The sequence below is a fragment of the Pseudopipra pipra genome, chromosome 11, assembly GCF_036250125.1.
Source record: "Pseudopipra pipra isolate bDixPip1 chromosome 11, bDixPip1.hap1, whole genome shotgun sequence".
NCBI classification, from domain to species: Eukaryota; Metazoa; Chordata; class Aves; order Passeriformes; family Pipridae; genus Pseudopipra; species Pseudopipra pipra.
The window spans coordinates 2,964,639-2,992,459 of NC_087559.1; the positions used below are offsets into that span (position 1 = coordinate 2,964,639).

The 27,821-nt window shown below is 43.1% G+C and overlaps 1 protein-coding gene across 13 annotated transcripts in view; it reads right to left on the reverse strand.

Moving 5' to 3' along the window:
* Window positions 1-27,821, reverse strand: part of CHL1 (cell adhesion molecule L1 like) — a 136,849-nt gene that overhangs the window by 27,581 nt on the left and 81,447 nt on the right. For 11 of the 13 annotated variants that reach the window (XR_010433390.1, XR_010433389.1, XM_064667152.1 and 8 more), the window contains 10 exons: window positions 20,294-20,416; window positions 19,093-19,263; window positions 16,874-16,921; window positions 14,867-14,987; window positions 11,414-11,598; window positions 5,285-5,420; window positions 4,333-4,466; window positions 3,576-3,687; window positions 2,539-2,705; window positions 821-986 (listed from right to left, as the gene is read on the reverse strand). Coding sequence is in view for 11 of the 13 variants with exons in the window: in XM_064667152.1 (XP_064523222.1) it covers window positions 821-986; window positions 2,539-2,705; window positions 3,576-3,687; window positions 4,333-4,466; window positions 5,285-5,420; window positions 11,414-11,598; window positions 14,867-14,987; window positions 16,874-16,921; window positions 19,093-19,263; window positions 20,294-20,416 (1,363 nt within the window). In the remaining 2 variants the exon portion in view is untranslated. The remainder of the gene's footprint in view (window positions 1-820; window positions 987-2,538; window positions 2,706-3,575; window positions 3,688-4,332; window positions 4,467-5,284; window positions 5,421-11,413; window positions 11,599-14,866; window positions 14,988-16,873; window positions 16,922-19,092; window positions 19,264-20,293; window positions 20,417-27,821) is intronic. The other 2 variants (XM_064667159.1, XM_064667162.1) reach the window with 1 other exon arrangement.

The window sequence follows — 27,821 nt, forward strand, 5'->3', positions numbered from 1 at the left end:
TGGAATTCTCCTGGCACTCCCCCCCCACCCTACGTGGGCTCAGCAGGATCTCCAACCTCTCCAGCACTGCAGTGTTTAGGAAACCATCTCTCTGCTGTGGTAATTAATAAAGACACCTGATTAACCACTGTGGGACCCCTCCTATGGAATAAAGGCTGAGCTCCATCCCCTTGAGGACAGTGGAAACACAAAAATTAGGGCAAAACTCAGCCTGGGCTTGCAAGTCCTAAAGGACAAACTCATCGCTTTTAATGTGTAGGATTTTAGGCAGAATCCCAGAAATCTGTTTTCCATTCACTTCAACATTACAAGGACTTTGCTGTGGACAAAGAGGTGTAAAACAGAGAAAAATAATAATTCCAATGAAGTGGAGAAACAACTCCCTAGTTGACTTCCTTGGGGCTTTTTGGGTTGAACCAACATTTATATTATATATAAATGATATATATTAGATAGATAGATAGATAGATAGATAGATAGAAATAGATACATATGTATATATAGATATAGGTAGATATAAAGATATATTTTTATCTAGATATATCCATATAGATATAAAGTATAACATTATATTCTGCTGTGATGATGAAAGAGTTAATAAACCCCCAAATCACTTCCCATCCATGGTAACTCGTACAGTTGCATTTTTATGTATATATGCATAAAATGCAGATCTATTCACACACCACAGGAAGAATTCTTGCAGCCCTGAATTTGCATTTCAAGCTATTAAGGCTCCTGGTTTAAGGAACCTCGTGTTGCAGCCCCACATCCCATTACCCAGCTGAGATGAGAAGAGCCCTGTTCCCTCCCCACTCACCTGCCACCTTCCGTGCTGTTGACTGGCAGCTCATCTCCATCTTTCCTCCAGGATAATTTAAAACTCTGTTTCAAGTGGGAATCATACTCAGCCTGACATTTCAATAAAATTGAATGTGATTTCAGCACTCTGGGGTTCTTGGGAGTAACAACAAGTTTTGTAGCATCTGATTGATCACAGAAAAACACTTTGATTAGGAGAGAGAGAGCGACTGTTATATCAAATTTTCACCACGCACTTCATATGTAAAAATCAACCTTAGGAGCAACAATCATGTCTCTTTTTTTTTTGTTATGTATACACACATTTCAAGGGGAGAATGGTTTGTTTTGAAATAGATATTTGCCAGGATTTAATTTTTCATCTCGAAGCGTTTTTCAGTTCACTCTAATCCAAAGAGCTCCAAAAAAAAAAAGAAAAAAATCCACAAAATAAAAAGTCACAGGTGAAAATCCTTGTTAGCAGACTGTCATGAAATGGATGATAAAAAAAAAATAAAAAGGCTTGAATATGATTTTTATGTCTAATTGCCATTTGAAATAAGCTTTGGCAATGATCCAAGAAAAATTACAAGCTTATTAAAGTCAAGTGAGAAAAAATTATTGCAATCAAGTTTGTTCTTTTAATTGACTGTAATCCAAATGCAGAAACAGATGAATAAGTAAGGAGAAGGCACTTAGCAGAATTTATATTTGCAGAGAAACGTTGCTCTGTGAGAATTTCATTGTACATTTTCACGTTTATTAGCACTGTAAAATTTACAAAGCAAAGGGAGTGGGTGGAAATAGAACACAAAAAGAGAGGGCTTTTTTCCTCAAGTTTGTCACAGCAAACCCTGCATTGGAGAGTCCTTTGGAGGACTTTGCTAATTGAGTATTTAAGGGTTTTTTTTTATTGGCAAGACCTAAATCCTAAGTAAATTTGTATAAAACCCGCTGTGTACTGAACAGAAGCTGTTTGCTGCCAACCTACCATATAAATCCCTTAAAACAGAACTGGAGCACAAGGATCTAAAATTTATAAGTAAGCACATTTCAGTAATATTTTGTTTTGCTTTATTTACCAATATTTATCAACAAACAGGCAAAAGCCCAGTGCAGAGTCCTTAAACCAGCAGCACCCACAACTCATCCTGCTGCATCTGCTTGGTGTCCACAGTGGAATTTAATTCACTTTGGGATGTTCCTTCTGACCAACAAATGGAAAATGGCTTTAGGGAAGGAGATGGGAAGTGTCTTTAGGAAGGAGGAATCCCAAGGCTGTGGGATGAGCAGGAGCCCTGTCTGGCTCAGCAAGGACCCCACCAAGCCATGAGCACAGGGAGGGCTCTGGGCTCCCAAGGGTCAGCCAAGAACCTGCTCTGTAACAGCACCCATGGCAAAAAGGAGGGAAAATCCTTTCAAAATAATGAAGTTAATGGACATGGGATGAAAACTGCAAATTTTTGGTGGTATATGCAGCTTCTGCAAGCGTCAAGAAGAAAGTGGGCATCATGTATGAGCATGGAAAAATCCAATAGAAACATGGGGATAATATTAAAGGCCACATGTGTATGAGACCTGTGGCAATTTCAGGTCACAGCACCCAGAATTTCTAGATTCACAGAACAAATCTGTACCCTGGACTGAATATTTACCAATTATTTATTCACTGAACACTTGTAAATGTAAAACCTCAGCAGTTGTGAAAGGTTTTTCTGTTCACAAGTGAGCCCTTACCTCTTATATCCAAATTAGCAGTGATTGCTCTTTTCCCAACAGAATTTGCAGCCCAGCAAGCATAAGATCCTGAGTCTTCCTTCTTTGTGTCTTTGATCTCCAGGGTTCCATTCTTATTCAGCTCATAGCGGAACGTCGAGAGGGGCTCTATGCTGTCGTCCTTGGTCCTAAAGATCAGAACAATAGAGCTGGTTTATTTCTAGGGCTGCAGGAACTGTTATTTCATAGAGTTATTGCAGGGGACACGGGAATTTTGGGTCTCAGCTCTGCCTCTGAGCAATTAAAGTCATGGTTAGGGTCTACATTAGGTATTAGGAAGAAATTCTTCCCTGTGAGGGTGGGGAGGCCCTGGCACAGGTTGCCCAAAGAAGCTGTGGCTGCCCCATCCCTGGGAGTGTCCAAGGCTGGGTTGGACAGGGCTTGGAGCAACCTGGGCTAGTGGAAGGTGTCCCTGCCTGTGGCAAGGGATGGAACGAGATGATCTTTAATTCCCTTCCAACCCAAACTATTCTATGATTCTCTGACAAGTGTCCTGCAAACCAAAACCACACTGAGAGCATCTAAAAAGGTCTTTAAACTACTCCATCTTTAATCTACAGCTGCCATCTGCAATTTTACTGCATCTGCCAAGTGCTGTGACAATCCTGTGATTTCCAACCCTATGGAACCATGTCCAGCTAAATATGTTCTGCAAGTCACTGGGTTTCCACCTCAATAATGTGTCCAAACTTAAAAAGTTGCCAACATTAATCTAAGGATTAGTAGCAGGATTTGGCTGTTACAGCATGGCTTGGCTTAAAAAATATCCCAGCACTTGTCTCACACAGGTATTGAGGACTTTCATTCACCCTTTTTATAAACCAGTTCCTCAGGGTTCTTAAAAGTGTATTTGAACACAGAAAACTTATATCTGTACACAGTTTTGTTACAAATTTCTAATCTTAACTCTATAGAAATAATAACTAACAGATTTTTCAGTGTTTGGTGAGCCTGTATGAACTTGTTTCACATGAAAACATCACTTCCCAGTATCTTACCATCTGACATCTGCTGCAGGTGAGGCAAAAATGTCACAGTGCAGGAAGGCACTGTAACCCACCACTGCAGCATAGTTTTCCCCATCTGAGGTCAGGATTAAGGGAGCAATATCTGCAGAAGAGAATGCAAGGTGAGAAGGACTGGATTTCACAGCTGGGAATATAAATATTGTCCGTGCATCACCCACTTTTCCAGCAAAGGTCAAATGCTGAGGCACTTCATGGGAATTTTCCTGCCTTTTGGAACCAGTTGCACTGAGCAGCTGAGCTCTCCAAAGCTTCCAGTTGCCTGCTGGACATGTCAGAAATGTCTGAAATGTCACCATGAGACAAAATAGACCCGGTTCTGCTTCCTTTAGGGATATTTCGTATTAAATAAATCCCCATCACTCCCTTTCTTCAAAGAACAGTCTGGGAGTCACAACTGAAAGTAAAGATTAACAGTACACTTAATAATTCAAAAATAGAGTTGTGGTCACAATTCAGCCCCCAGTGGTTTGAATTCAAAAATTTTTAAGCCCAAGCATATTTTTAAAATAAAGAGTATATCAAAGCTCATAAGTGTCTCTGCTAATATAATATTGCCCATGGTAACACTTGTTGCATTAACTTGGATAAAGTAATTCTTAAAATCAGGGGGCAGTGCAAGGAACTGTGACATGGTTACAAGCTCCAAGCTGTTCCTGAGGATTCAGGCATGAGAATGGGACCCTGGGGTTGTCAGACCTCTTGCCACGAAGAGGAAAGGGGCACTCACTGAGGACGTTCACGTTGGCACTGGCCAGGATGGTGCCGTGCTTGTTGGTGGCTTCACACTGGAACACGGCACTGTCCTGCAGCTGCAGGTTGGTCAGGCTGATCTCCCGGGTGGAGATCCTCCCTCTGAAGGTCCTGCCTGGAAAGACCCAAATTATGTCAGGAGCTGGAGAAAACACCATGACTGTGGAGTTCATAGTCCCTCCTCACTGCTGGAAAGCCAAAGGCAAAGCACATCTTCAGGATAAGCCTGAGACTGGTTAGAGCACAGTGCTACTAACACCAAGGTTGTGGGTTTGATCCCTGTATGGGCCCTTCACTTAAGACTTCACTTGGACTTGATGATCCTCGTGGATCTCTTCCAACTCAGAATATTCTGTGAAATAAGGGGATCAAACCAGGACCTTATTCAACAGCCAGAGACCGAGTTGCAGAGCACTGCCTTTGCCAGCAGCCCTGAAGAAAGTGCTCCAGAGCACCAATTTCCAGTAAAATCTCCGATCAGACTTTTTAAAATGGTAGTAATAATACTGCTACACCAGGAGTAATAAAACTGCTACACCAGGAGTAATAATACTGCTACACCAGGAGTAATAATACTGCTACACTAGGGAGCACGGCCTGTGCTCCACAGCCACTTGGGCTCATTCAGAAGCACAAAGAAAGAGGAGGAACCCTCAATGAACATAAGCTGTCCCAGATCCCCCAAAAGATTATGGGGCGAGGCAGAGGCAGCACCTCGCATGTGCCACTGCTCCACACTGTGCTGCGTTCCCTTCAAGATCACATCTAAATATTAACTTCTTAAGTAAATAAATATTAATTAATATTTTAATAGATTCGAATCAGACATCATCCAGTGTGTTGGGATTTGTGGGTTCCCTCTAAGTGGGTGCCACACAGGCTCATGTCACCCAGCCAGCCCCTGGGCCAGCCCCACGCTGGATTTGCACGTACTGTCGATGGGCATCCCGTTGAGTTTCCACTGGATGCTCGGCTCCGGGTTGCCAATCGCCTCGCACAGCAGCACGAGGTTCGTTCCCACGCTGTAGACACCACCTTCGGGCTTCTTCAGCCACTGGGGAGGCTCTGGAAAGAGGGGACAGAGCAGGGATCAGTGTCACAGCCACGGGAGTCTGACTCTGCTGTTGCCGCGGTCCTCCAGGAGATGGCAAACGCTGCCAACACTTGGCAGCCCGTCCTGCAGCTGAATTGGATTCGATGCAAAGCGATGTCAGGAAAGGTAAAATTAGCATCAGCACGCATCAGTTCTGTCCTTCAGACTCTGTGAGTGTCAGGGAGGGTGTAGAAACGGGCAGTGTTTATCCGAGTGGAAAACAAATGCAAATGGGAGGCGAGAGGCTGGGAAGCAGGGACACCGGGATGGGTCAGCATTTCCACGAGGACCCTCAGCCGTGAGACTGTGGGCTGGGAAATGAGCTGAGACTGTTTCAGCAACGCAAACAAGATGCAAATACCCATCCAGCTCAAATGCCCCTCTCTAGGCACGAGAAAGTGGCTCCCACTGCCTCGCCCAGAAGTGGAAGGAGTTCCACGACAGGATTCAGCACCTTCACCTGCTCCTCCACCTGTGCTGTGCATTGTCACTTCAATATCCTGTTTTTCCATCCTCTATTCAGACCAGAGGCTGACCCGAAGCTTATTTAGGAATGATGAAACATTCTCTCGTTCTGAGGATGAGAGAAGGTTTGGGTGCAGAAATGTTGCCCACAGGGTGGTGGTAGAGGAGCAGCCGCGTGTGCTGCTGCACTCCCTGTGCTCTCCTTTCCCAGCACTGCCAGGAAAACCGGGGGGCTCCGAGGAAACCCTCCACCCTGCAGAGCAGCCCATGAGCTTCAGGTACCCAAACCTCGTCGGAAAAACGCATCCAAAAGGGAGGGAAGGGAACTGAAAGGCAGAAAAAGAGCCTTTATCTGAGAAATGCTTCATTCTCCACTGACTGAATGCAGGTCCCTGAGCCTGCCTACACTTCAGTGGGCAGCCTCAGTCCAAAACACAACCTTGAATTCATCATTATCTCCCCCTGAAAAGCAAGAAACTTCCAGATTTTAATACCAGACCTGACACTACCTCTTCTACATGTGCTTGGCAGGCCATGGTGCCTCTTTCCCTATTTGAAACAGGTGAGCTAATGCCTGGGAAACACTTGGATCTGTTAGCTAATGCTCAAAAAACACTTTGAAGATGAGCAGAGCTGTTGCCTGGTAATACAACTCCAGATGTTATCAGTGTGATATGCTAAGACAAAGCATCACTGCTCATATTCACACAGATATTAAAAAACCACCTCTGAAGTGTGAGGATACACTTCCACACCCAGTCCAGCATTTCCATGTGAAGAGACATTGTTCATCAACATATAAAGACTGAAGTAAAATCCAAGATGCTGAAGCTTATCTACAATGATAAGATCTTCCCATTTCCTTCACACAGGACAGGTTTCTTACTTTCCTCACACCCAGAGTGACACAACCACATTTGTTTTGCTTCCTGGTATTTGACTCCAGGAAAAAAAACTCTGCAAACAACAGAACGCTTTGGTCTTGCAGATCTTTTTCCTTCTCTCCCTCACATACATCATGCTTTCCTCAGGAAAAGGCAGGTTAAAGGCATGGAGGTGAAAAGGTTTGTGGCAGTCCTGATTAAAGTGTTGGTTTGGAATTTTTCCTCTAAATCTGCCACAAATTCAGTACTTGAGTCGGGATATTTCCATGTTTTGGAGGAGGGGACACCAAGCACAGCCTGAATACAAACCACCTGATGGATCCCTTCCTATTTCCATCTGTGCATGCACATGATGCCTCTCTTTCCTTTCTCAGCATGGGAATTGCTGTGGGTGCCCCAAGGATGTGATGCAGCTGTGAAGTCAAAGGCAATGAGATTTTGCCAAGTATGAAATGGAATTTCACAGAAAGGCTGAAGAACCTCTTTTCCATGTGACAGATGTGCTGCACTACTTAAAAGTATACAAAGTATAAGAATAACAAAATATACACGTATTTTTAGCAACTACAAAATCCAGTGGTTGAAGAGTCAAAGAGTTAATCTGTGTGAGCAACAGGGAGTGGCAAATATTTCCTGCATTTTCTTGGTGAGTGTTATCAAAGTGAGCCTCCTGATTTAGGGATTTATGTCTTTACAGAAAATACTGACAGGTTCAAACATGAAAGGGATCTAAAATGGGCATTTAGTCCATCCTACTGCAATGGAGCAGGATCATCTACACCTAAAACACCCAAATGGATCCAGACCTTCCCCTCAGCCTCCCATGCTGTGGCAGCACTGTGCTTTTCCTCAGGACCAGAACAAATTTGGAACATCTAACCAACATCTGCCTTGCTGCAGTTTAACATATTGCATCTCACATAATCCCCAGGAAACTTTGTGAAGAAACTTCTATTCATCTGAATGCTCTTATGCACTCCCCAGATTTATTTTTTTACCAAATTAAACATATCTCTTTTTTTCCCTCAAATGCCATGATTTTGGGTTCTGTGTGGGTTCTTGCTGCCTTCTCCTGAACTGCCTCATTTAACCCCAGCCTTGATGGAGTTCATGATGTAGAATTCCTTACATTAGGTGAGGCCTTATCAGTTCTCGGTAGTTTTTCTTACAACAACACTTTTCTTCATACTTTCCAGGATGATTTTTGCCTTTTCTGCCAGACTAACATTTCCCAGCCACGTTCAGCTCTCCATCCAGCACCTCCTCCCAACCAGCCTAACCAGACATTTCCCACCCTGTGCTGATGAAGCCAATTAGTGCTGCCTGGGGAGAATTGCTCTGCACTTGTGCTCACTGAAGCCCATCCTTCTTATTCCAGACCACTCTCCCAATTTGTCAAGATCCTTTCAAATTCTCCTCACATCTTCCCAAAAGCTGGCAATCCAGCCCACTTTGGGGGCACCAACAGCACCTTCAGCTGCAGGTACCACCCTGGGCTCTGCATCCTGTTGGAGCAGTTTTCCAGTGAAACACAGAAATACAATTGGAACCCAATTAAAACACCCAGTCCTGGTCCTGCCTCACATTAGTTTCATCTATTTTCTTTTTCTCTAGCTGAGTACTAGAGACAAGTACTATTGCAAGACATAACTGCAAAGGCCCTTACCTATTGTATCATTACTAAAATAAGCATTATATTGTAATAATTATTTCTATCAAACACCATCTAGGAGCCTCAATCGAGATCAAGGTAACATTAGCTCAGGCATTATGATACTGCAAGATTTTGAGGTTATATGTACATTTGCTTTTGGGTTTGGTGGACTAGAAACAATAACCAAACAAACATTTGAAGTCAGAACAATTTGTGGGCTTGCTTTGCTATTTTTTTTTCAAATAATTGTCTCTCATTCTAATAACAACAGTGGGGGTTTTGTGCCTGCTCTGATGTTCCAGGTTACAGCTTCCCTTGCAAAGAGAGATTAAAATGCTCAAAGAGTCAAGCAATTTGCTTGCTGAATATTTTCATATGCTTGGTAATAATTACCTGAATCTTTGCTCCCAGACTCAGTAGGATTAGTAAGTGGGCTGCATGCAAATATCAGTAAAAATGTTATTTAGAAAGATAGGGCACTGGTTTGAGATTCTCAAATGCCAGAAAGAAGAACAAAAAACATGGCAGTAAATCCTGATTTGCACACCAGCACTAGACTGAGGATGGTTGGTGGTTAATAACAGATAATTTTTCTCCCATGTTTAATTTTCTTTTCCCTTCGAGAGGAGCCTGTCAGATGTGAGGAAGCCCTAAGTCAGCACAACCTCCCTGAAGCCAACTGAAATTAATGCTCAACTCCAGAGCTCAGGATCTGCCCTTGAGTGTGCTCACAGGAGCTCCTGCAAGAATGATGAACGTGTCCATCTCTGATTAATGACAGCGACATTTGCTGGTTAGAAATTGGAGAAGACAACAATGTTTGGGCTCATTTTTACCTTGATACCTTGGATGTGAGGTGACTCCTAATAGGAAGAATTCCTGCAGGTGACAGTAGTCATCATTAGTTACACACATGGAAAATGAATTTAACAGCAATGGCTGGAGTGGGATTATTTCCTTCTTTTACTTTTTTGAAGTACTTGTTTGTTAATAAAAGTTTGCCAGAAAGTTTTTCTTCCTCTACAGACTGGGAGAGATGGAGGTCAAAATCCTAAACTGCTAAATTAATGTTATTTCTCTGGTATTTTAGTTTTTGCAGCTCCTGCAATTTCTTTGAAGGAATCGATTTTTTTACAGCCGGGAAAATCATCGCCAGATTGTTAAAATATTCAGCTACAGCAGAGATGCTCCAAACCATCTGGAATGATTTCTGGGAGTCAGCACTTCCCCTCCATCACAGCTGAAAACTTGCCATGCCCTGGTATCCCCCTCTGCCACACTTCCAGAGAGGGAAAGAAGACTGTGAGGCACGAGGTTGTGTCAAGTGGATGGGGATGATTCATCACACCCTGGGAGAAAAGGCTTTTCCTCAGCTGATGAGTAAATATAGAGCAGGGGTTGAAAGTGCCTTTCCTCCCATCATTGTGACTCCTTGTGACCAAGGAGTGAGAAGAAGCCCAGATGAAAATGAAGCTGTTGGCAGACTCTGACAGATAATCCTGCCGGTGATTTATTTTATTTTTTGACTCTGCAGAGCAGAGGATGGAACATTTCTCACCAGTAAAATGTTTTCGGGGAGTTTTTCAGCTGTGCTTCAGGATTCTTATTCTGTAGCTATTCCTGGGCAGAAGCTGCAGTGGCAGGGAGGGTTCTGCAGGTCTTGCTTGTCTTTTCTAAGTCTCACCAGAGCTCTGCTTGGCTCCTGGGAAAGAGCATCTACACCTGTCTTGTGTGAAGGGCTCACACCTTCAGAGTTTGGGGAGAAGGAGGAAAGGGGATGGATCCACACACCTCTATCTGCACTCTGCAAGATGCCTGGGATGAAGGGATCTTGGCTGGCTTTTTTAATCTACCATCTTCTTGAGCACCAGAAATAAATGACGACCAAACCTTGCACAAACACAGCAGGTTCTCTGTTTTGCACAAGCACAAGCAGCCAACACCTGGATCAGCCACCAGACCTGTGTGTGATCATGGACAGGGACTCACCACCCCTCACACAAGGGTATGACGAGCACAAGGGGAACCCTAAAACTATTTATGAATCCTGCTAATATTGGTCACCCTTCCAAGCATGCAGGTGGGGTGGGAACAGGCCTTGGATACTCAGTGAGATGACAAAAAGGATCATATTTCAATTTTTTAAAGATATTTAGGAGGTGGTGGATTGTTCACAGGTTGGACTCTGTGATCTTAGAGGTCTTTTCCAACCTAAGTGATTTGGTTCACAATTAGTAGAAAATAATTTTTTTTTTTTACTTTGTTTCACAAATTTTTATGATACTTTTCAAGGATTATAGAAACCACTCTTGGCTCAGGTTGTCCCTATACAAATTCACAGCAAGAGAGCACAGGAAGGAGGGGAGGAGAGGGCTGATACCATGTCTGCTCACTGCATTTTTACAGCTCTTCCTAGGAACTCACTTTGGAGGAAGCCAAAGAAAGATAACTGAGCTAAATGTCCCTCTGATCCAGCCCAGAGTAGCCATTTTCACAGTCTTTAAGGGCAAGGGGAATAATTAGATCTTTTTGTCTGACACTCAGATTAATACAAGACATTTCATCAATATCTCTGCTTGACTAACTCACATCTTTAGAGTATTGAATCTGCTCACATATTTGTACTCCTGTTCACCACTTTGTAAGGCCTTCATGGTTCAGGAAAAAAGATACATTATTTATATATATATATATATATATATATATATATATATATATATATACATACACATTTTTTTTTTAGAGTTGCTTCTTTCTGCAACCTTCCCAAATTTAAGAGATCAAAATTAAATTAGGTATCAAAAATTAAATAGCGTCATGCAATTCACACATGACATCCAGTTATATTAGCAAAGGTCATAAACATAAAATTATATGGAAAAGCTTATTATTACTATTATTCCCTTCCCTTTCACCAGCTCTCTGTTCAAAATCAATAAGGTCAGTAAAGTGTACTCAGCACCTTCCACGTGGACGTGGAACTCGTGCCTCGCCCTCCCCATGGGGTTGCTCGCCGTGCACTGATACGTCCCCTCATCAGCTGCTGACACTTGATCTATCTTCAGGATCTTCCCAAAATTCTCTGTTTCTGGTTCGTCCTTGGGCATGTTTCCAGTGACTTTGACCCAGCTTAGATGAGGAGTTGGGCTAAGAAAGAAAAAAAAGAAGATTTTTAGCTGTATACGAAGCTTCCTGTTATAGCACTGCTGGAGACTTAACGCTGTGGTTTGTCAGAGGATTTTGAGCCTTTTTAAAACTCCAGGGCTAACTAAGGGTTATATTATAGACTAAAACCAATCTGCACTGCTTCCTGATTTGGAGAACCCCTGTGAGTGGGTTCTTCAGCAGGACAAAGCACGAGGCTGCATTCCTTGTGTGTGTGTTGGCACGGACTGTGGGAGAGGGACCGGAGCTCATCTCATCCCGCTCCAAAAGGGCACCTGAGGACAGACAAGGAGGTGAAGACTTCATTAGAGTGACTTCACTCACTGCCTGCCTGCTGGCCAACCACTGGAGGTGGCTGAAATGCTCTTTCCACCCTCAGAAAGCAGTGACACAGAGACTGGGGCCAGACCGTCGTCTGCGCATTCCCAGCTGGGCTCCGCGTTCCCGACACCGCACACGACGCACGGACGCAGTGTCAGATCTGCTCACCCTCGTGCCCATCTGTTCCCATGGCTGGATGCCCTGGCACGAGCTGCACAGAGCCCCAGGCACCCAGAAATTATGGATTTCCAGGAGCACTGACTGCAAATATCCCATTATTTCCTGCCAGAGTCCTTGTCCCGCTCTTGTCCCAAAGCCTGGCTTCGTGTCTCCTCGGGGTTGCACGGAGGCAACGCCCTCCTGACACTGCCATTACTCAGAATATAAGTCTTCAAAAAAAAAATGACAGATTGGAAATGTACTTAATTCCTTATTTTGCAGTTGGATGCCCCTGATCTTAGTTGCTGGGAATCTGGCCCGGTCTATCCGCTTCCATGAGTTGGGGACATTTGGTGGGATGGATTGGCAGAGATATAGGCAAAGCTGATCATTTTTCTGCTGAAAAGGGAAATTTTAGCAAATAAAAATAGCTTTTTTTTTTTTTTTTGTTCTAAATATTGCATTTTTTGAAGGATTTCAATGGAAGTATAAAGAAGTACTTTGTATTCTTTCAAAAGTGGCTACTTCGAAAAAACCCATCTTTTTGTTTGAAAAAATAATTTTTAAAAGAGTTTCCTGGAAATTTTTGAGTGAAAATTGTATATATATATTTTTTTTACCTTTTCCCAACTAAACAAGCTTCTCTGGCTTTCTCTTCTTGTATATGATATTAACTTCTGCACCTGAAGTTCATATTGGAGTATTTTCAAGGTGCTTTGCCCATTCAATACTTTGAAAACCCTATAAACTCATAGCTGTGGACCAGGGGAGGTTTGTGGGTTGGCAAATTAGCTTGATGGGAAGTGAATTAGACAAGGAAGTGTTGCAACAGGGAACCAAAACTTACTGCAGATACCTGGAGTGAATCCAACAGAGACAAGTAATTCACCTTCCTTCAGGAATGCCAACCAACTGCAGAGGCAGAACCCTGCCAGCCTAAATGAGCAATGCCCTTTCAAGCCCTTATGGAAAAACAAAATACCCTAAACATGTTTGTTCAGGCAGATAAATATCCTGACTCTGGAATTTTCGAGAGGGGATATAATTTCAGAGCCTTTATTAGGAGTTATGTCTGTGCTAAGCAGGCTCTGCCTCTGTTGTACAGCACGAGGAGAGGGTGATTTAAGGCTCTGTTTGACACAAAGCTCTGTCACTAACAAACCAGAAGGGACTTTGCTTTCACTGTGGGTTTGGTGGGTGCAGAGATTTTCACTTTACCTGTTTCTCTGGTGGCAGCTCGACTATTGCATGGACAGGCACATGGGAAATATTGGAAAACTGCACTGGGGTTTCTGTCTGTGTGAGTTAGTGCAGCAGGGACAGCTCTGGGAGAGGGAATCACAGCTAAGTTGTGAGGATGGCACTCAACATTTATTTAGCCATTCCCTTTCTTTGCTTACCCTCATTTTGTCCTGTGTTATTTACAAAAATCAACAAAATTGTCCTGATTTCCCATCACATACCATCAATTTTAACCCTGCCCTATATTAACCCTCCCAGTACCTTAAGGGAACCTATAAGAGAAAGGAAGAGGCACTATTTCCAAGAGCCTGGAGGGACAGGACAAGAGGGAATGCATTCAAACTGAACAAGAGTAGGTTTAGGTTGGATTTTAGGAAGGAGTCCTTCCCTGGGAGGGTGGGGAGGCCCTGGCACAGGTTGCCCAGAGAAGCTGTGGTTGCCCCATCCCTGGAAGTGTCCAAGGCCAGGTTTGACAGGGCTTGGAGCAACCTGGGCTAGTGGAAGGTGCCCATGGCAGGGGGGTGGAATGAGATGAGCTTTGAGGTCCCTTCAAACCCAAACCATTCTATGATTCTGTGATATACTTTTACACTGAACATCTCCTCGTCCAGATATTGCTCCATACTTCCTACACCTAGATCCACAACTGACCTTTGAGTAGCTTTCTAAGATAAATACTGACAGCAATAACAAGTTTGAGATGTCTGTGCAGCACAAAGCACCACAACACACACACAGGACTGGGCCCAGGAAAACTTGGGACTGGGACCAAGTTTGAGGTTTGCCCATTACTGTTGGTTTTAGCAGGATCAAACCAATAAGGCTGATTCAGGTTTACTGCATTTTTACATAGTCAGGGACTTTGTTCCTTGGCATACTGTCATCTGTGAGAGCATCCTGAAAAGAACATCCTTTGTATGGGAATTCTGGATGCTGGGGGATGGACCACAGTGAGCAGGGAGGTTCACAGGGACACCTGAACCAGCATCTCCTGCTGCAACTGGGCAAGATGGACCACTGGTTTCACTCAGGGGCACATCCACTCCTTAAAGAATGTCTTGTATCACATCACTCAAGCACTTTGCATTTAAAAACATGAGATCTTGCACATGGAAAAAACTGAAAAAATGTTGAGCACTGAAGCAAAACTGAATTGACAAAACCAGAAAAGAAACTTCACAGGTTGTGAGCCACAAAACAGAAGTGGATGCTGATGTTATTTAGTTTCTCAACATCTCAAAAGTAGTACTACTGAAAAAAGCTCAATAATAGGGGCCTTTTTTTAATATAACAGTAAAAAAAAAATCAATACTTACCATGATGTGATTTTAATTACTTGTTTACAAGCTATAGCAATAACCAGTGTTGCATGTGCTCTGTGCTGCTTTACAAGGAGCACACAAACTTCCCAAACAACTCTGCATAGAAATTAAATTTCAAACTGTTGTATAATGGGGAATACAGCTTTTTCTCTGCTCATTTCTATCTCAAGAGGTGATTAAGTTGTGCAGCATTGTGCATTACTCACAGCCCTTCAGCAATACATTCAAGGAGCAGGACACCTCCCTTGATGACAGTGACTGATGAGCTACTGCCAGCAGATTCAGGAGGGATCAGCAGTTTGGGTTTTCTTTCCTTGATAAAATTTGCTGAAAGATAAAATAAAGTAGAAGTTAGACACGACCTCTTAGGGCCCTCAGTAATGCCCCAAACATCACTGCTGTCAGAAGGTTTCAGACATCGATTTGAACGTTTTCTTTTTTATTTATACAGTTTGAGGCTAATCCAGGACACTTATTTCTCCTGATAAGAGTCAGGAGACAAGTACAGTGATATCAACAGGCAGCAGTACTGGTGAAACCCCTTTTCCTACAGTTTTATGTCCTGTTTTCCAAGCACTGGCCCTTCCTATCATTCACCTCATCCAGCCTGGGTACACTGGTACTCTCAATTGCTGAGCTTCTGGTCCACACCATCTTTCTTAACACCTTTCTTCTGCACTGACTTTATTATATTTTAAACCTCAGATGAAACCCCATCTCTCCTGACTTGAATATTGCACAGAATTGCTCTTCTTGCTACAATTATTAAATCTACAGTAATGGAGATACGATTTGTAGGGAAGACTGTTAAAATAATAAAACAAGATTGACTTGTATTTGATTGCAACGGCCCATTTGTTCCAGGCTGCCAAACAAGGGTTTCGTGATGAAACACAGAGAGAGTTCAATGCCTGCCCAGTTATCACTCTCATCACAATTAGCACAGTAATGAATAAGTCCCCAAATGGTCCTAGTTCTTCAAAAATAGTCAGTTATGGATGATTTGGTAAAAGACCACATATATCTCCCTGAACCATTTTCGAATTTTTCATTTCTTCCTCCCCTTGCTTTGTATCTCTACAAATCTGTGTCACAAGTGCTCCGAGATGCAGCAGAACCCTCTGGATATGCTCACACATTTCCCATCTGCCTCCACCTCCTGCTTCCAAAGGCAGGCAGTGCCCCTTCCCAGCAGGAGTTCAGATATCCCTCCGAGGGAAAAGCTGGGTTGGAGTGTCTGTCACACCTCCCAAGACCTGCTTGCTCTGCTCACAGGGCTCAGCCTCCACGGGCAAAGGCTTGAGGACTGATGAGTGCTCCAAATCATCCATCCCAAAAACCCTTCTCGGAGCTTGTCCAGCAAAGCAAGATCTTTTGGGAGGTTTGAATCAGGCATTTAAAAAAAACCCAGAGACTCTCAAAGCAATTCAACCAAAGAAATCAGAGTCAAGAGCTACCAAAAATATTCAAGACTCTAGTTTTTATACATTTTAAACAAAATTAACTGGGTGGAGAATTGCAGGAATAGCCACTAGCTGCCTTCTGGCTTATCCTCACTGCCTGCATAAAGCTCAGCAGGATATTTCCAGGTTATTTTTTCACAGAGAGGGGCACAAAAAGCAATGGAAGCTGGGAATCCTCAGGATGAGAAATGCTTTGCTGTAGTCCTTACCTGTGGGGAGTAACATGCAGGTCAAGGTATAGACAGAGAGAACCACCTCTCATGTACAGGGAGGGTTGTGGTCATGGGGACAATTAACTCAGAGCACCCAAAACTCTGTAAATCCACACCTTGAGCTCCTCCTGAAATAATGCAGCCCCTGGGTGACCCTTTGGACATGAATTCATGGTGTCAAACCGTGGTTCCCTAATCCCAGAGTCCTCTTAACTGCCAGAAAAAGATCTGGAGTGTCCAGCTCTGGCTGCTGCTCTGAGCTGATAACACAAGAAATCCAGGATGTCACCCTCCTTACATCATGTTCTGCAGTGTGAATGCTTCTTCCTCAACTAAAAAAAGCTACCTTTTTATTAAAACCCCTGCAGATTTCTGTCAAAAACTACGAGATGAGCAAATTGTCATCCACAGAGCACTTAAATCCAACCCATCACAATCAAAAGGCTTTTGTGATTTTTTTTTTTTTTACCAGCTCCCATTTCATCTCAGCTGGTGGATTCTCAGTTTAAAGGCTAAAGAACAGATGCATTCAACTCACCCTTAGTAACAGCAGCATTAGGTGAGCCTGAGTCATTAGCATGCTTTACTGAAATAAATAAAAGTGACAACCAAACACAAACATGCAGGGTTGAGACAGAATCAAAAGAAACAACAAATCAACCAAAACAAAATCATGCCCCACCCCAACCCCCCTCAATTTCTGCCATAAAAGAAAGAAAGAAAGAAAAAAAATATAAAGGAAAGTAACAGATGAACAACAAATTTTTGAAAATACAATGGAAATTGTTCAAATATATGTGTTATTCTGCAAAATACTCCATGGGTGATGCAATCAGCTTTTCAACCTTGCTATCTAGGGTAATAAAAAAATCACTAAGGTCTAAGTATCCATTAAAAAGAAATGGTATCAAATTTATTTATTCTCTTGTTTCTTATTGCTTAATTTTCCTTATATGTCTTTTTTTAATGCAGTCCCTCAGCAGGGACCTGGCACAGAGTGGGGTGGGCGATGTCAAGCTGAGTTTACAAAACCCTTTAATTTATGTTTCACTTTTTTTTTCTTTCCTGGATCAAGTCTTGTGGCTTTGATGACAAGGTGGACACACTGAAGTGGGGTTTTGGGTCACTTCCAGGGCTACCAGTGGCCCCACAGCCAAAGCCCATCTAATTTTTCTCTGTGTGTGCACATGTGGGGGAGTGGACCCAGTGGAAAACCCACAGAGAGCAACGTTTCCTCTGGATATTTTTCTCACAATTATTATCCCAAGATACACTTTAAGCAAGCATTAAGACACACAAAGCCACTATTAAGCCTTTATCTTTTTATCCCGACAAGAAAACACTCAGAATCACATATTAAATATGAGATTTTCATTCACGAAGGAAAAAAAAATCTCCTTGGCTTTCTGAGCTGCATAAGCCCCAAAGGTCAGAAGTATTAGTGAAACAGAAAACTGATATTAAGGGCACAGGGAGCTCAGTGAGTGGTACAAGTGATAGCACAAATTCTAACAGCCAGAAGAGGTGCAGGCAGAGCAGGATGGGCCTCCAGCTGGTTTAAGCTGCCTTAGTTCCACCAGCTTCTGTTGGGCTTTGCTGATTTAGCACAGTTGGGACTGTGCCCCAAAGGCTGGGTTTATTTTTTTTTTCCTTGGGTATTTGTATCCTTTTCCTCTGGTTCTAATGCTGTAGATGTCCAGCCCATCCAGTCAGGGCTGCAATCAGGGGTTTGACACCACAGCAGGTTGTGTACACCCAAAAAATGGACAGGTTTGATGGAGCTGGGAAGGGGCTGGAGCAGCAGGAGAGGCTGAGGGAGCTGGGGGGGCTCAGCCTGGAGAAAAGGAGGCTCAGGGGGGACCTTCTGGCTCTGCAAGTCCCTGACAGGAGGGGGGAGCCAAGGGGGTGTTGGTCTCCTCACAGGGAACAGGACAAGAGGAAACAGCCTCAAGTTGCACCAAGGGAGGTTTAGGTTGGATATCAGGGAAAATTTCTTCACTGAAAGGTTTTTCCAGTGGTGGAGTCCCCATCCCTGCAGGGATTTTAAAGCCCCGTAGATGTGGCACTTGGGGAGCTGGGTTAGTTCTGGGCTTGGCAGTGCTGGGAGAACAGTCAGACTCAATGATCTTCAAGGACTTTTCCAACCTCAACATTTCTGAGATTCTGTGGGAGAGCAATCCCTGCACGTCCCAGTGAGACTCAGGGGCAGGGCAGTACCTGAAACCACCTTTGGTATAAAACCCTTGGAGACTACAGGAAAACAGAGATGGAAAAATAAATAAATAAATAGATAAATAAATAAATGAAAATTTGATGTTCCCTACACAACATTTCATGGAGAAAATGGAAAGTGCCTCGTGTGTGACTGCTGATATTGAGGGCAGCCTGGAAAGCACCGTCCTTCCCAACCACATGGATGCAGCTGGACAAAAACAGAGAGGAGGTGGCCACATAAAGTCCTCAAAACGCAGTAAAGTCCCATCTGTCAGCAGATTTCCCTAACACATCATTGGCTTTCCCCGTGGGGAGAACAGGAGGAAGAATGGGGCACTTTTGGGGTCTGACAGCTGCAAAAAGCTTTTCTGGGTTGAATTTAGCCCTGAGAATAAGGTTAATAATGCAGGAAATAAACTCAGTAATGTGCTCTTTCTTGAGAGAGCATCTCTTCAAAGACACAGGGCACACATGGGCATGCACTGATGCCTGGGGAGTTCAAAAAGCACCAGAAAACAGGGAACTGCTCATGCCCAGACTTACAACGGGAAACCTTCAGCGTCATTGGCATTTTCTGCACAATCGTCCTGAGCCTTGGAAAAGCTGCAAAGCAACAATAATCACTCCTACTGTCATTCTCCTCCACGTTGGCGAAGTACAGATCTCCCTTAAGGCTCATGGAGACCCTTTCATCTTGTGGAATGTGCTGCAAATCTGCAAGAAGAAAATAATTGTGAGATGGTCACGACACTGAGCTGCTTCACTAATGCTCCCCTCTCATGTGCTTCCTTCCAGATACAGCCACAAAACAGAACTTGGATGCAAAAGAGACAGAAAACACATTGCAAACAATGGGTTATTCATAAATATTCAATGTACTATGTACAATAAATATTTTTCTGTAAAAATATATACCTATTTATAACATAGATGGAAAATAATTGATAACAAAATATACACAGGGCAAAGTTCCTGCTCAGTTGAAAGTAAATTTTCAGCATCTCTCCCCAACGGAAAGGTCTGGAATGGTGATGTGGAGGTCACCACTGACAGGTGTCTCCCCAGCCAGTCTCCCAAGCATTTTGCTGTTCTGTAACTCCAGATTAGGGCAGGGCACGTTTGTAGGAGCTCAGGTTGCTGTTCTGCCTCCTTGCTGATCCAGCCTAATGCAGGTCTGTGCTAACCAGGCCTGGCAGGAGCAGAGGGGCTGCCTTAAAGGATCAGAGCTTTAGTCTGGCACCCTGTCTCTGCAGGTACTTGGGCAGCATCCCGAACAAACCCTTCATGTCATGGAGACAACAGGAGTTACTTTGCTTCCCAAGAGCCAGAAATTCCTGCAGAGCACAAATGCTGCAGAATAACACCACAGAAACCCACAAGGAACTAATTATACAAACCTAACGGATTTTTTTTTTCCTTGGTTTCATAAATCAACCATTAGTTGATGAATATTGACACATAATATCCTCTCTCCATAAATGCAGGAATCCTCATTATTGGTAGCCATTAAGTGAAATATGAGCTTTCTGATAGCTCATCTTTGATAACTTGTTGTGTCAATCCACTCTACAACTTGTGTCCTGTGAAGACAGATCTCCATTCTTCATTTTTGAGCATCCAGATATTTCTCCCAAGCACTTGCACAATTCTCATTCCCATCAATTATGAATCTGCAATGAAACTGCTCTGGAAGACAAATGTTTTGAGTCTCCTTACATGAATTGTGCCAAAATTGTTTACTTACCAATATTCATCCAATAGATATGCAAAGGTGGGATGCCTTTTGGGGGGTTACAGTGCAAGATCACAGAATCTCCATGCTCCACATCCAGAGGCTCGATTTTTTCTTTGGGGAACTTTGGCACACCTGCACAAAGAACAAAAGTTCCTCTTTTATTGGTACCTTTTGAAATTTTGTTTTTTCTTTCCCCTTTAATGTAGTTTTTAATAAAATATTTACCTTAACAACTTCCTTTGGATTCCTGCCTTTAATTAGTATTCTTATTTATGAAGTGGTGCAGAGTAGGAAACCCCTGCATTTACTCAGAGTAGGAAATCCCTGCATTCAAGGATAGTCTGAGTAGGAATCCCTTCATTCACAAAGTGCACAGACCATGGTATTGAAAGCCAGGCACTGAATGGGGATGTTTAACACTTGTTTGTGATGTCCCTGTGCTTTGCTTAGGCTTTATTTTAACACATTTATTTGCAAACTCTTTCTACAGCTCCTTTGTTTGCACTGTCTGGAAGGGACAACTCCAAGCCCCAGAGAACCACAGCCTAAGGCCAAGCCTGGCACAGAGGGCTGTGCACTGGTGGGTCCCCATTTGCTCCCAGGAGATGGGAAACCAGCCTGGGAGTGCAGAATGTCCTGGGAAGTGTGGGCTAAAAAGTGGTTCCCAAGAAGCCACTGCAAGTCCCTGCAGGTGAGGACAGACATCAGGCAGCAATTCCACCTCGTGCCTGGAGGTGTCCCAGTTCTTATCCAGCTCCAGAATCAGAGGGAGCAGAAAGCTGGTGCAGCACAAGGGCTGCACTCTTTGGGCTGAAATAGAGGTTAAATAGTTGATGTTTAATCACCCAGAGCATCAGCACCGACACCAGCAGCCTGTGCAAAGTCAACCTGGGCAACCTCAGCAGCCCAAAATTCAACCCAAGGGCATCTGAGAAGAGGGGGAGAGGAGCCCACCCCAGACCAAGCACTGGGAGGCTGCAGCTCAGAGATTATCACCAAGAAACCAGCCTGCAAAACGGAACCACTCCTCACAGGAGTTTAGCTCAGACAGTTTCAGGGCTGACGTTGCCTCCTGCTTTCATTTCAGGCAGGTTCAAACTGGCAAAAAAAGTTTCAGTTCAAGCAACTGCCTCGACCAGCAAAATGAACAGCAATTAAACAGCAAAGGAATGAAAATGTCCTGGCTGGGCAGAGCCAAACTGGCACAGCAAATATCACCATCCTGGTGTTCAAGTCATGACAGGGAGCTCTGATGGTGCCTACACAGCCTGAAACAACAGTGGTCCAGCAGCTCTGCAGGGAATCTGCAGCATCCTAAGGAGGAGGGTGGGAAATGCAAGGACAGGACTCTGAGGACACTTTATACATTTCAGGATTAGTAAACATAAAAAGGAGCAATCATTACAGTGCTGATTGCCTGGATGCAGGCTGTGCAGAGATTTTATCTCCAGGAGGATTATTAGTAGGTTATGAATTCTTAGGAGAGGCAAAAAGGAGTTAATGAGCATCACCCACCCTTGTAGGTGAAATTTCAGGTGAAAAAGAAGAACTACATATTTATATCCAGTACATTCAGCAACCTACATTCTTCAAGTCCTGGAAAATACATCTGCTGACTGCAGAGATGAATGTTTTCCAGTAGGAAAAAGCCAATTTATTGATCTAAAGCTTGTTTATTCCCAAGAAACATCACTTTAAACAAAACTTCAAGTAAGCTGGATCAAGTGAAAGATAAGGGATTTCTGACTAAACCAGAGACCAGTAAATAGACTAATAGTGGGATCATTCATGTAGGACATTGGAAACTTGTTCAAACTCATTTTTTGCCTCATTTAGCACAACTAAATCTAGGTCTCCAGTCTCCCAGTTGGGTGCCATAACCACTGGTCTTCTCAGTGAATTTCTGTAGCCAGTAATTACAGAATTACACAAAAATATAGAGTCCCACCAGGAGAGAGTGAAAAGTCATGCTCTCAGTGTCATTAGCTGGGAGCACAGCCATTCATCTCCAAAGTGTGGCCCAGATTTGGCATCTGGACTTCACTGGGGGAAGCAGCAATTTGACCCCAAACGTCCTCCACCTCAAACAGGCACTTGCACCGCAGGTGACTGAGCCTTTTGGGTTCTTCCCTGCTGCTTTTTTTGCTTACTGCACCATGAAAAAGATAGAAAAACCCTAATTTTCCCTCTCATAACACATAACTTTGAATGTTTTGAATCCTTGAAGCTTTGTAAAAGAGGAAAACTCAATTTCAGGATAAATTCCTGAGCCGAACCTTCTGACAAGTGCATTTTTTTGTGGTCTCAAACACTAGAAAAATACCTGCTCTGAATTCTTATTTATTAAAAATAAGAAGCTACTCTCACATTAGACTTTGGCTTTTGAACAGCAGTCTCCAGTACATATATGTCAGCAATATTTTGGATTTTTTTGCAGTGTTCCTATGTTCTAAATAGGAGATATTCCAGAATCAATCACTACTGATTCGTGGCTGATCACAGGAGCTGTCACAGCTGAATTAAGCTTGAACAGCCACAGGGAAGATGAAAATCTGCACACCTGACACGTAGACATCTCCTAAAAGCCCTCCATGACATCTAAAACTCTTAAAATACCTGGGAAAAGCTTCACTGCCCAAGTATTTTTTTTTTTCCTGGGAAAGGCTTTGCTGCCCAAGTATTTATTCCTGACAAGGCAGTACTGTGACTGCTGTACAGCACTCAAAAAACAGCCTTAAAAGTGCTTTGACAGTGTGTGAACCATGGAAATGGAGGATTATCAGTGTCCAGAGTCATTTGTGCAGGGAGCCAGGCTCTGCTTAATCCCTTGGGGTGACTCAAAGTTTAATGAGAGGAGCCTGAAGCACCACTGGGAAATTAGGGTGGCTGGGAGAAAATTCAGAAAAGAGCCTGAGTGCCTCCCTCCTCCTCCTTATCTGGTCAGAAAATGCAGTTTCTCAACCAAAAACAGACAGGAGGGACACCAATACAATGCAATATAAAATCCACATTTGAGTTTAGCCACACAAATTCACAAATACAGCAACCACAGCTGGGTTTTCCATCCCCAGAACTGCTGATTTACTCAAGTATCTTTTGGCACACTTTGTCCCACAGCTTGGGTTTTGTCCTGCTGCTGACTACAGTGACTTCACACTATAACTGTACCAATGATGGCAATTTATTCCACTTTATATGAGAATATTTTACACGTTTCTCAGTGAAGTGTTGAGAACTTGAAGGAAAAGCATTTCTCCAGGTAACTTGTCCTTGAGACCCCTGTGTCTTGTTTCTATTGGTATCTGATATAAAATGGGAGTCAAATCTTAATGTTAAATCAACAACAAATGAATACATTGTGAAGCTATTGCAGAAAAACATCACTGCCCACCAGGTCTATTTTTATAACCTTCTCTGTGGATGCTGCTGGAGATTTGTCCTGGAATAGAGGGATGCTTAGCCTGATCCCTCATGGATATTCCTATATTCTTCCTTGCAAATAAATCCTTAAAGGATGTAAAAGTGAGAGAAAGCAGAAACAGTCAAGAAATTTTGTTATCCCAGCAATTTCCAGCTCCTTGGACACTTTAATTAGTATTTAATTAGGATTTTTCATGCAGATCTATATCTTGTACAGCAAACAGCCCAACATATCAAAGAATCTCAAACGTGATTTACAGTCCTCAATCACAAGTGCACTGAATGCACCTTGGGAAGCTTCCAGTGCTCATCTCTGCACCTCAATTGATATTCTGAGCCACAGGAGCAGTAGTTAAATCTGTAATTTTCATTGCAGCCTTTGAACTGTTTATGAGATGTAATCCTGCTTATTTATGGATTTTTTAATTGTTGCATTAAATTGAAAAAGTTACCAAAGTCTGGCTGCCAAGAAGACTGTGGCTGTCAGTCTACTCTCCCCCAAAGATGTGGGGTGGAATCAGTGATTTCTTTTTCCTGTATAAATCTCTCTATCACCCTTTCCAAAGTGATGGTTGCTGGCAACAGAGTGAACCCAACCATTTAGAAGGCCAGTAAAGTTCTCATAGGTACAGGACATGGCTTTAGGAGATAAGAGGGTTACATTTTATTCCCAAAGTCTCAGTGAGTTCCTCTCTTTTGTTTTATTTTCCATGGAGGCCGCTCTGAACACAAAGTGGGTTACTGAGACCTCCTGCTTCAGTGTCAGCTCAGCATCTTCTACTGATTTCACAATATTCACATCTGGGTTTTTGAATATTAACACAGGTTTGGTTTTCTTTGGGAATTCTAGAACTCCCATCACTGGCAGAGCACAGCCTGCCACTGGACAGTTTTATGTTCAGCCCAAATTTCTATCCTCAGATCTCTGGGCTTTTGGAGCAGCAGCTTTAGAAATACTGAGCATAAATCTTAAGGCAATCTACCATGAGGAGTCTTTTACACCACAGTTAATTAAAGAAGTTTAAACTGTACTTCTTCTCCTTCCTCTGGCATGGGGCCTGTTCACTAATTCAAGCAACAGATTCCCAAAATCCAGGAGGAGGGGAGCTGAAGTCTGTGTTCTCACCATTTAAATTCATTTTCCTGCTGCATGTATCTTGTAACAATCTGGCCTTTGTTAGTGCTGCACACAGATCAGATCCTCAGAGCCCATTCTTCCCCCTCTCCTTAATGTCAACCTATATAGGGGAGGTGGGGTATTTTCATTATGTAGGTGAGATTTAATGATCATTTCTGCTGACATTTCCATTGCTTTCCTGGGATGACTACTGTGAGTAAACAGTCTTTTGTTCTCCTTTTCAGCAGCCACCTCACAGACCCAGTATTCTGCTGCTGCAGTGTAAATGTAATTTATGAAAGAAGCTGGCCCTCTCTGTCTGGCTGGGGTTTTCTTCTCTTCATTGGCACAATGACTTGCCAAGTAGCTTCACATTTGACTTGAATGCAGCTGGCAAAGCTCTGCCACCTCTACATCATGCCATGAATGCATGGAGTGATCTCACATGTACCAGTCTCTGCTTCAAAACCTGGGGGTGAATAGAGGTGATTTATGCCCAGCTCCTCTGTCAGGGATTGCTGATTTGCAGCGGATCTGTGCAGCAGCAGCTCTTTCACTTGGCCACAGTTGTGGACCATCCAGCACTTTAAAAAAGCAAATGTGTCTTCTATTCCTCTCTGAATCCTGATTTTATTTGCAGCATCTACATTGCACTATCAAATGAAAGAACTGATGGCAGAAGAGTACTAATAACAGCAAATGTGGTTTAAGAGATGTATGAGTTGGGTAAATCCCTCTAATAGATTATCTGTACCACGTATTTATTTTCTGGGTTTAGGACTTTGCATATATTAGCTCTGAAATTCCTCCTGCACTTGATAACAGCCATGTTTGTAACCTCTCAATGAATTTGTTGCTAACTGTTCCCAGTATATGTAATACCTACTCAAGCTGTATAGCCAATTTTTCATTAAAAGCAAAAAAATGTCTGCTCTGAGTAAAAATTCAATAATCCCAAATACAGACATCATTGTTTTTCATGTTAAGCATCTTTTTTAGTTCAGGAGCAATGGAATATGGGAATATTCTGCTGCTGGAGGTCACATCCCTTCAGTGAAATGTGACACTGAGGTCCTCAACTCCTCTGAAGTGCGATGACTTCGAGACATTTTGCTTACAAGAAGTCACATGAACCCCACTGCCCTGGCCAGGCTGCAAAGTGAGTAACTATGTCCTGTCTAAAGCTGAGGAACTGCATCAGGGTCCTGTTCCTGCCTGAAATTCCAGTGGCATCAGCTGCACTGTCCTACCTGTGGAGCCAACTTACACCATTAGCTCAGCAAACCTCAACTTACTGTCCTAAAACTTTGTGCAGTTCTCCTCTACTCTGGAATGACATTCCCTTAAAGTAACTGCATGTTGGTAGAGATTAAACCACAGAGCAAGAGATGCAATCTTGGGAATTCCTCACAAACACCAAGCTGTGGCATCAGGGAATAGTGTGCATTGCAACACAAAATAAATTTCCCAAGGAAAAAAAAATCCATAGAACTGGATGGAAGGGAAATAAATCATGTCTTTCATGAGGAGCACTCATAAAATACATTCACATGGCATCCTTAGGAGTCCTCTGCCAGAAACTCTCCCAGCCCTTACAATGTGTCTTGTGTTCCGTGTGACCACAGCACCACGACTCTTCCACCCCTGGCTATGCCTTGAATGCTTCTCAAAATTATTTCTTATGAAAAAGACATGAAAAAAGATGTTCATACATATTTCTCATAGCCCATTTCATCCACACTGATCCGCTAGAAGTAGGTTTTGTACATAAAGAGCCATGTCCTGGCCCTGTGAGGCGGAGAAGGCTGTGGAGGAATCCCCTGCCACGTGGAAGAGACTCCACCACACCAATTGCACCTGGACAAAGGGCTGTCAGATATTTGATAACAAAATATTGTGGGAGCTCGGAAATGCAGGATCTAACCTGGAAAAAATTCCACTCCATTGCTGAATCTCTTCTTCCTATACCTCCCACAGCTGCATTGTGCAGCCTGTTCCATGTTCTCACCCTGCTCCACCGCAGAGCCAGGGAACTTTCTTCTCCTTTCTACTCCCACTAAGAAGGTTCTGCTTCAGATTTTTCTCTTCCAATTTCATATATTTCAATCCTGAGTTTAAGACAGTTGTGTGTTCATCTTCCAAAATAAAAGGGATGAAATGTATTGGTGTAAAGACACTTGTATCAACTTCAGGACATGGTCTAGTGTTGGACCTGGCAGTGCTGGGTTAATGGTTGGACTCCATGACCTTCAGAGGTCTTTATCAACATTAATGATTCTTTGACTCTATAACATTGTCCTAGCCAGGACCTTGAACTTTATATCCATAAATCCATATCCATAAATTGCATCCCACTTCTGCAAACCTGCAAACCTGGTCCCTAATCCCCCATTTCCCTCTCTGTGCTGGTGATGGAAGGACGAGTTTCCTGGATCACTGATTTTCACTACTATATTTTTGAGCTCATTTTCCACTCAGTTCCAGGCTTTTCATATCCTCCCTGTAAGTATTTATTATCCCAAAGCCAGACTGCTCCTCACATCAGACTAATGAACTCCCAGCTGACTGAGTCACTTCCCCTGGAGCTTTCAAACATTTGTATCAGTTGCTATTTTGCTGTAAAAACCTGCTATTTCTGTCATCCTTCCCCCAGCTCCTGATTCCCTGTTCCCAGCTTGGAGATGGGACTATATTGTCCTCCAGTTCCTCACTGGAACAGCCTTCAGTCGTGGTTGCTGAGCTGAAATGTTACAGTCTTATGACCCTTAACAGCTTTTGCTTTCCAATAAATGTTTGGAAAGCTAAAGCATCACATAATTTCTCATTCTTTATCAAATAAAATTATCCAATATCAGAGAGATCATGCCAAATCTAACTCAGGAATTTCTCCAGACTCACAAAGTGCCTTTTACAACATGTCACCAAAGTGACCTGACTCCAACCAATTTTGTCTTCTCTGACAACAGCTTCCTAATCCTTTATTGCCCACTACATTTTAAA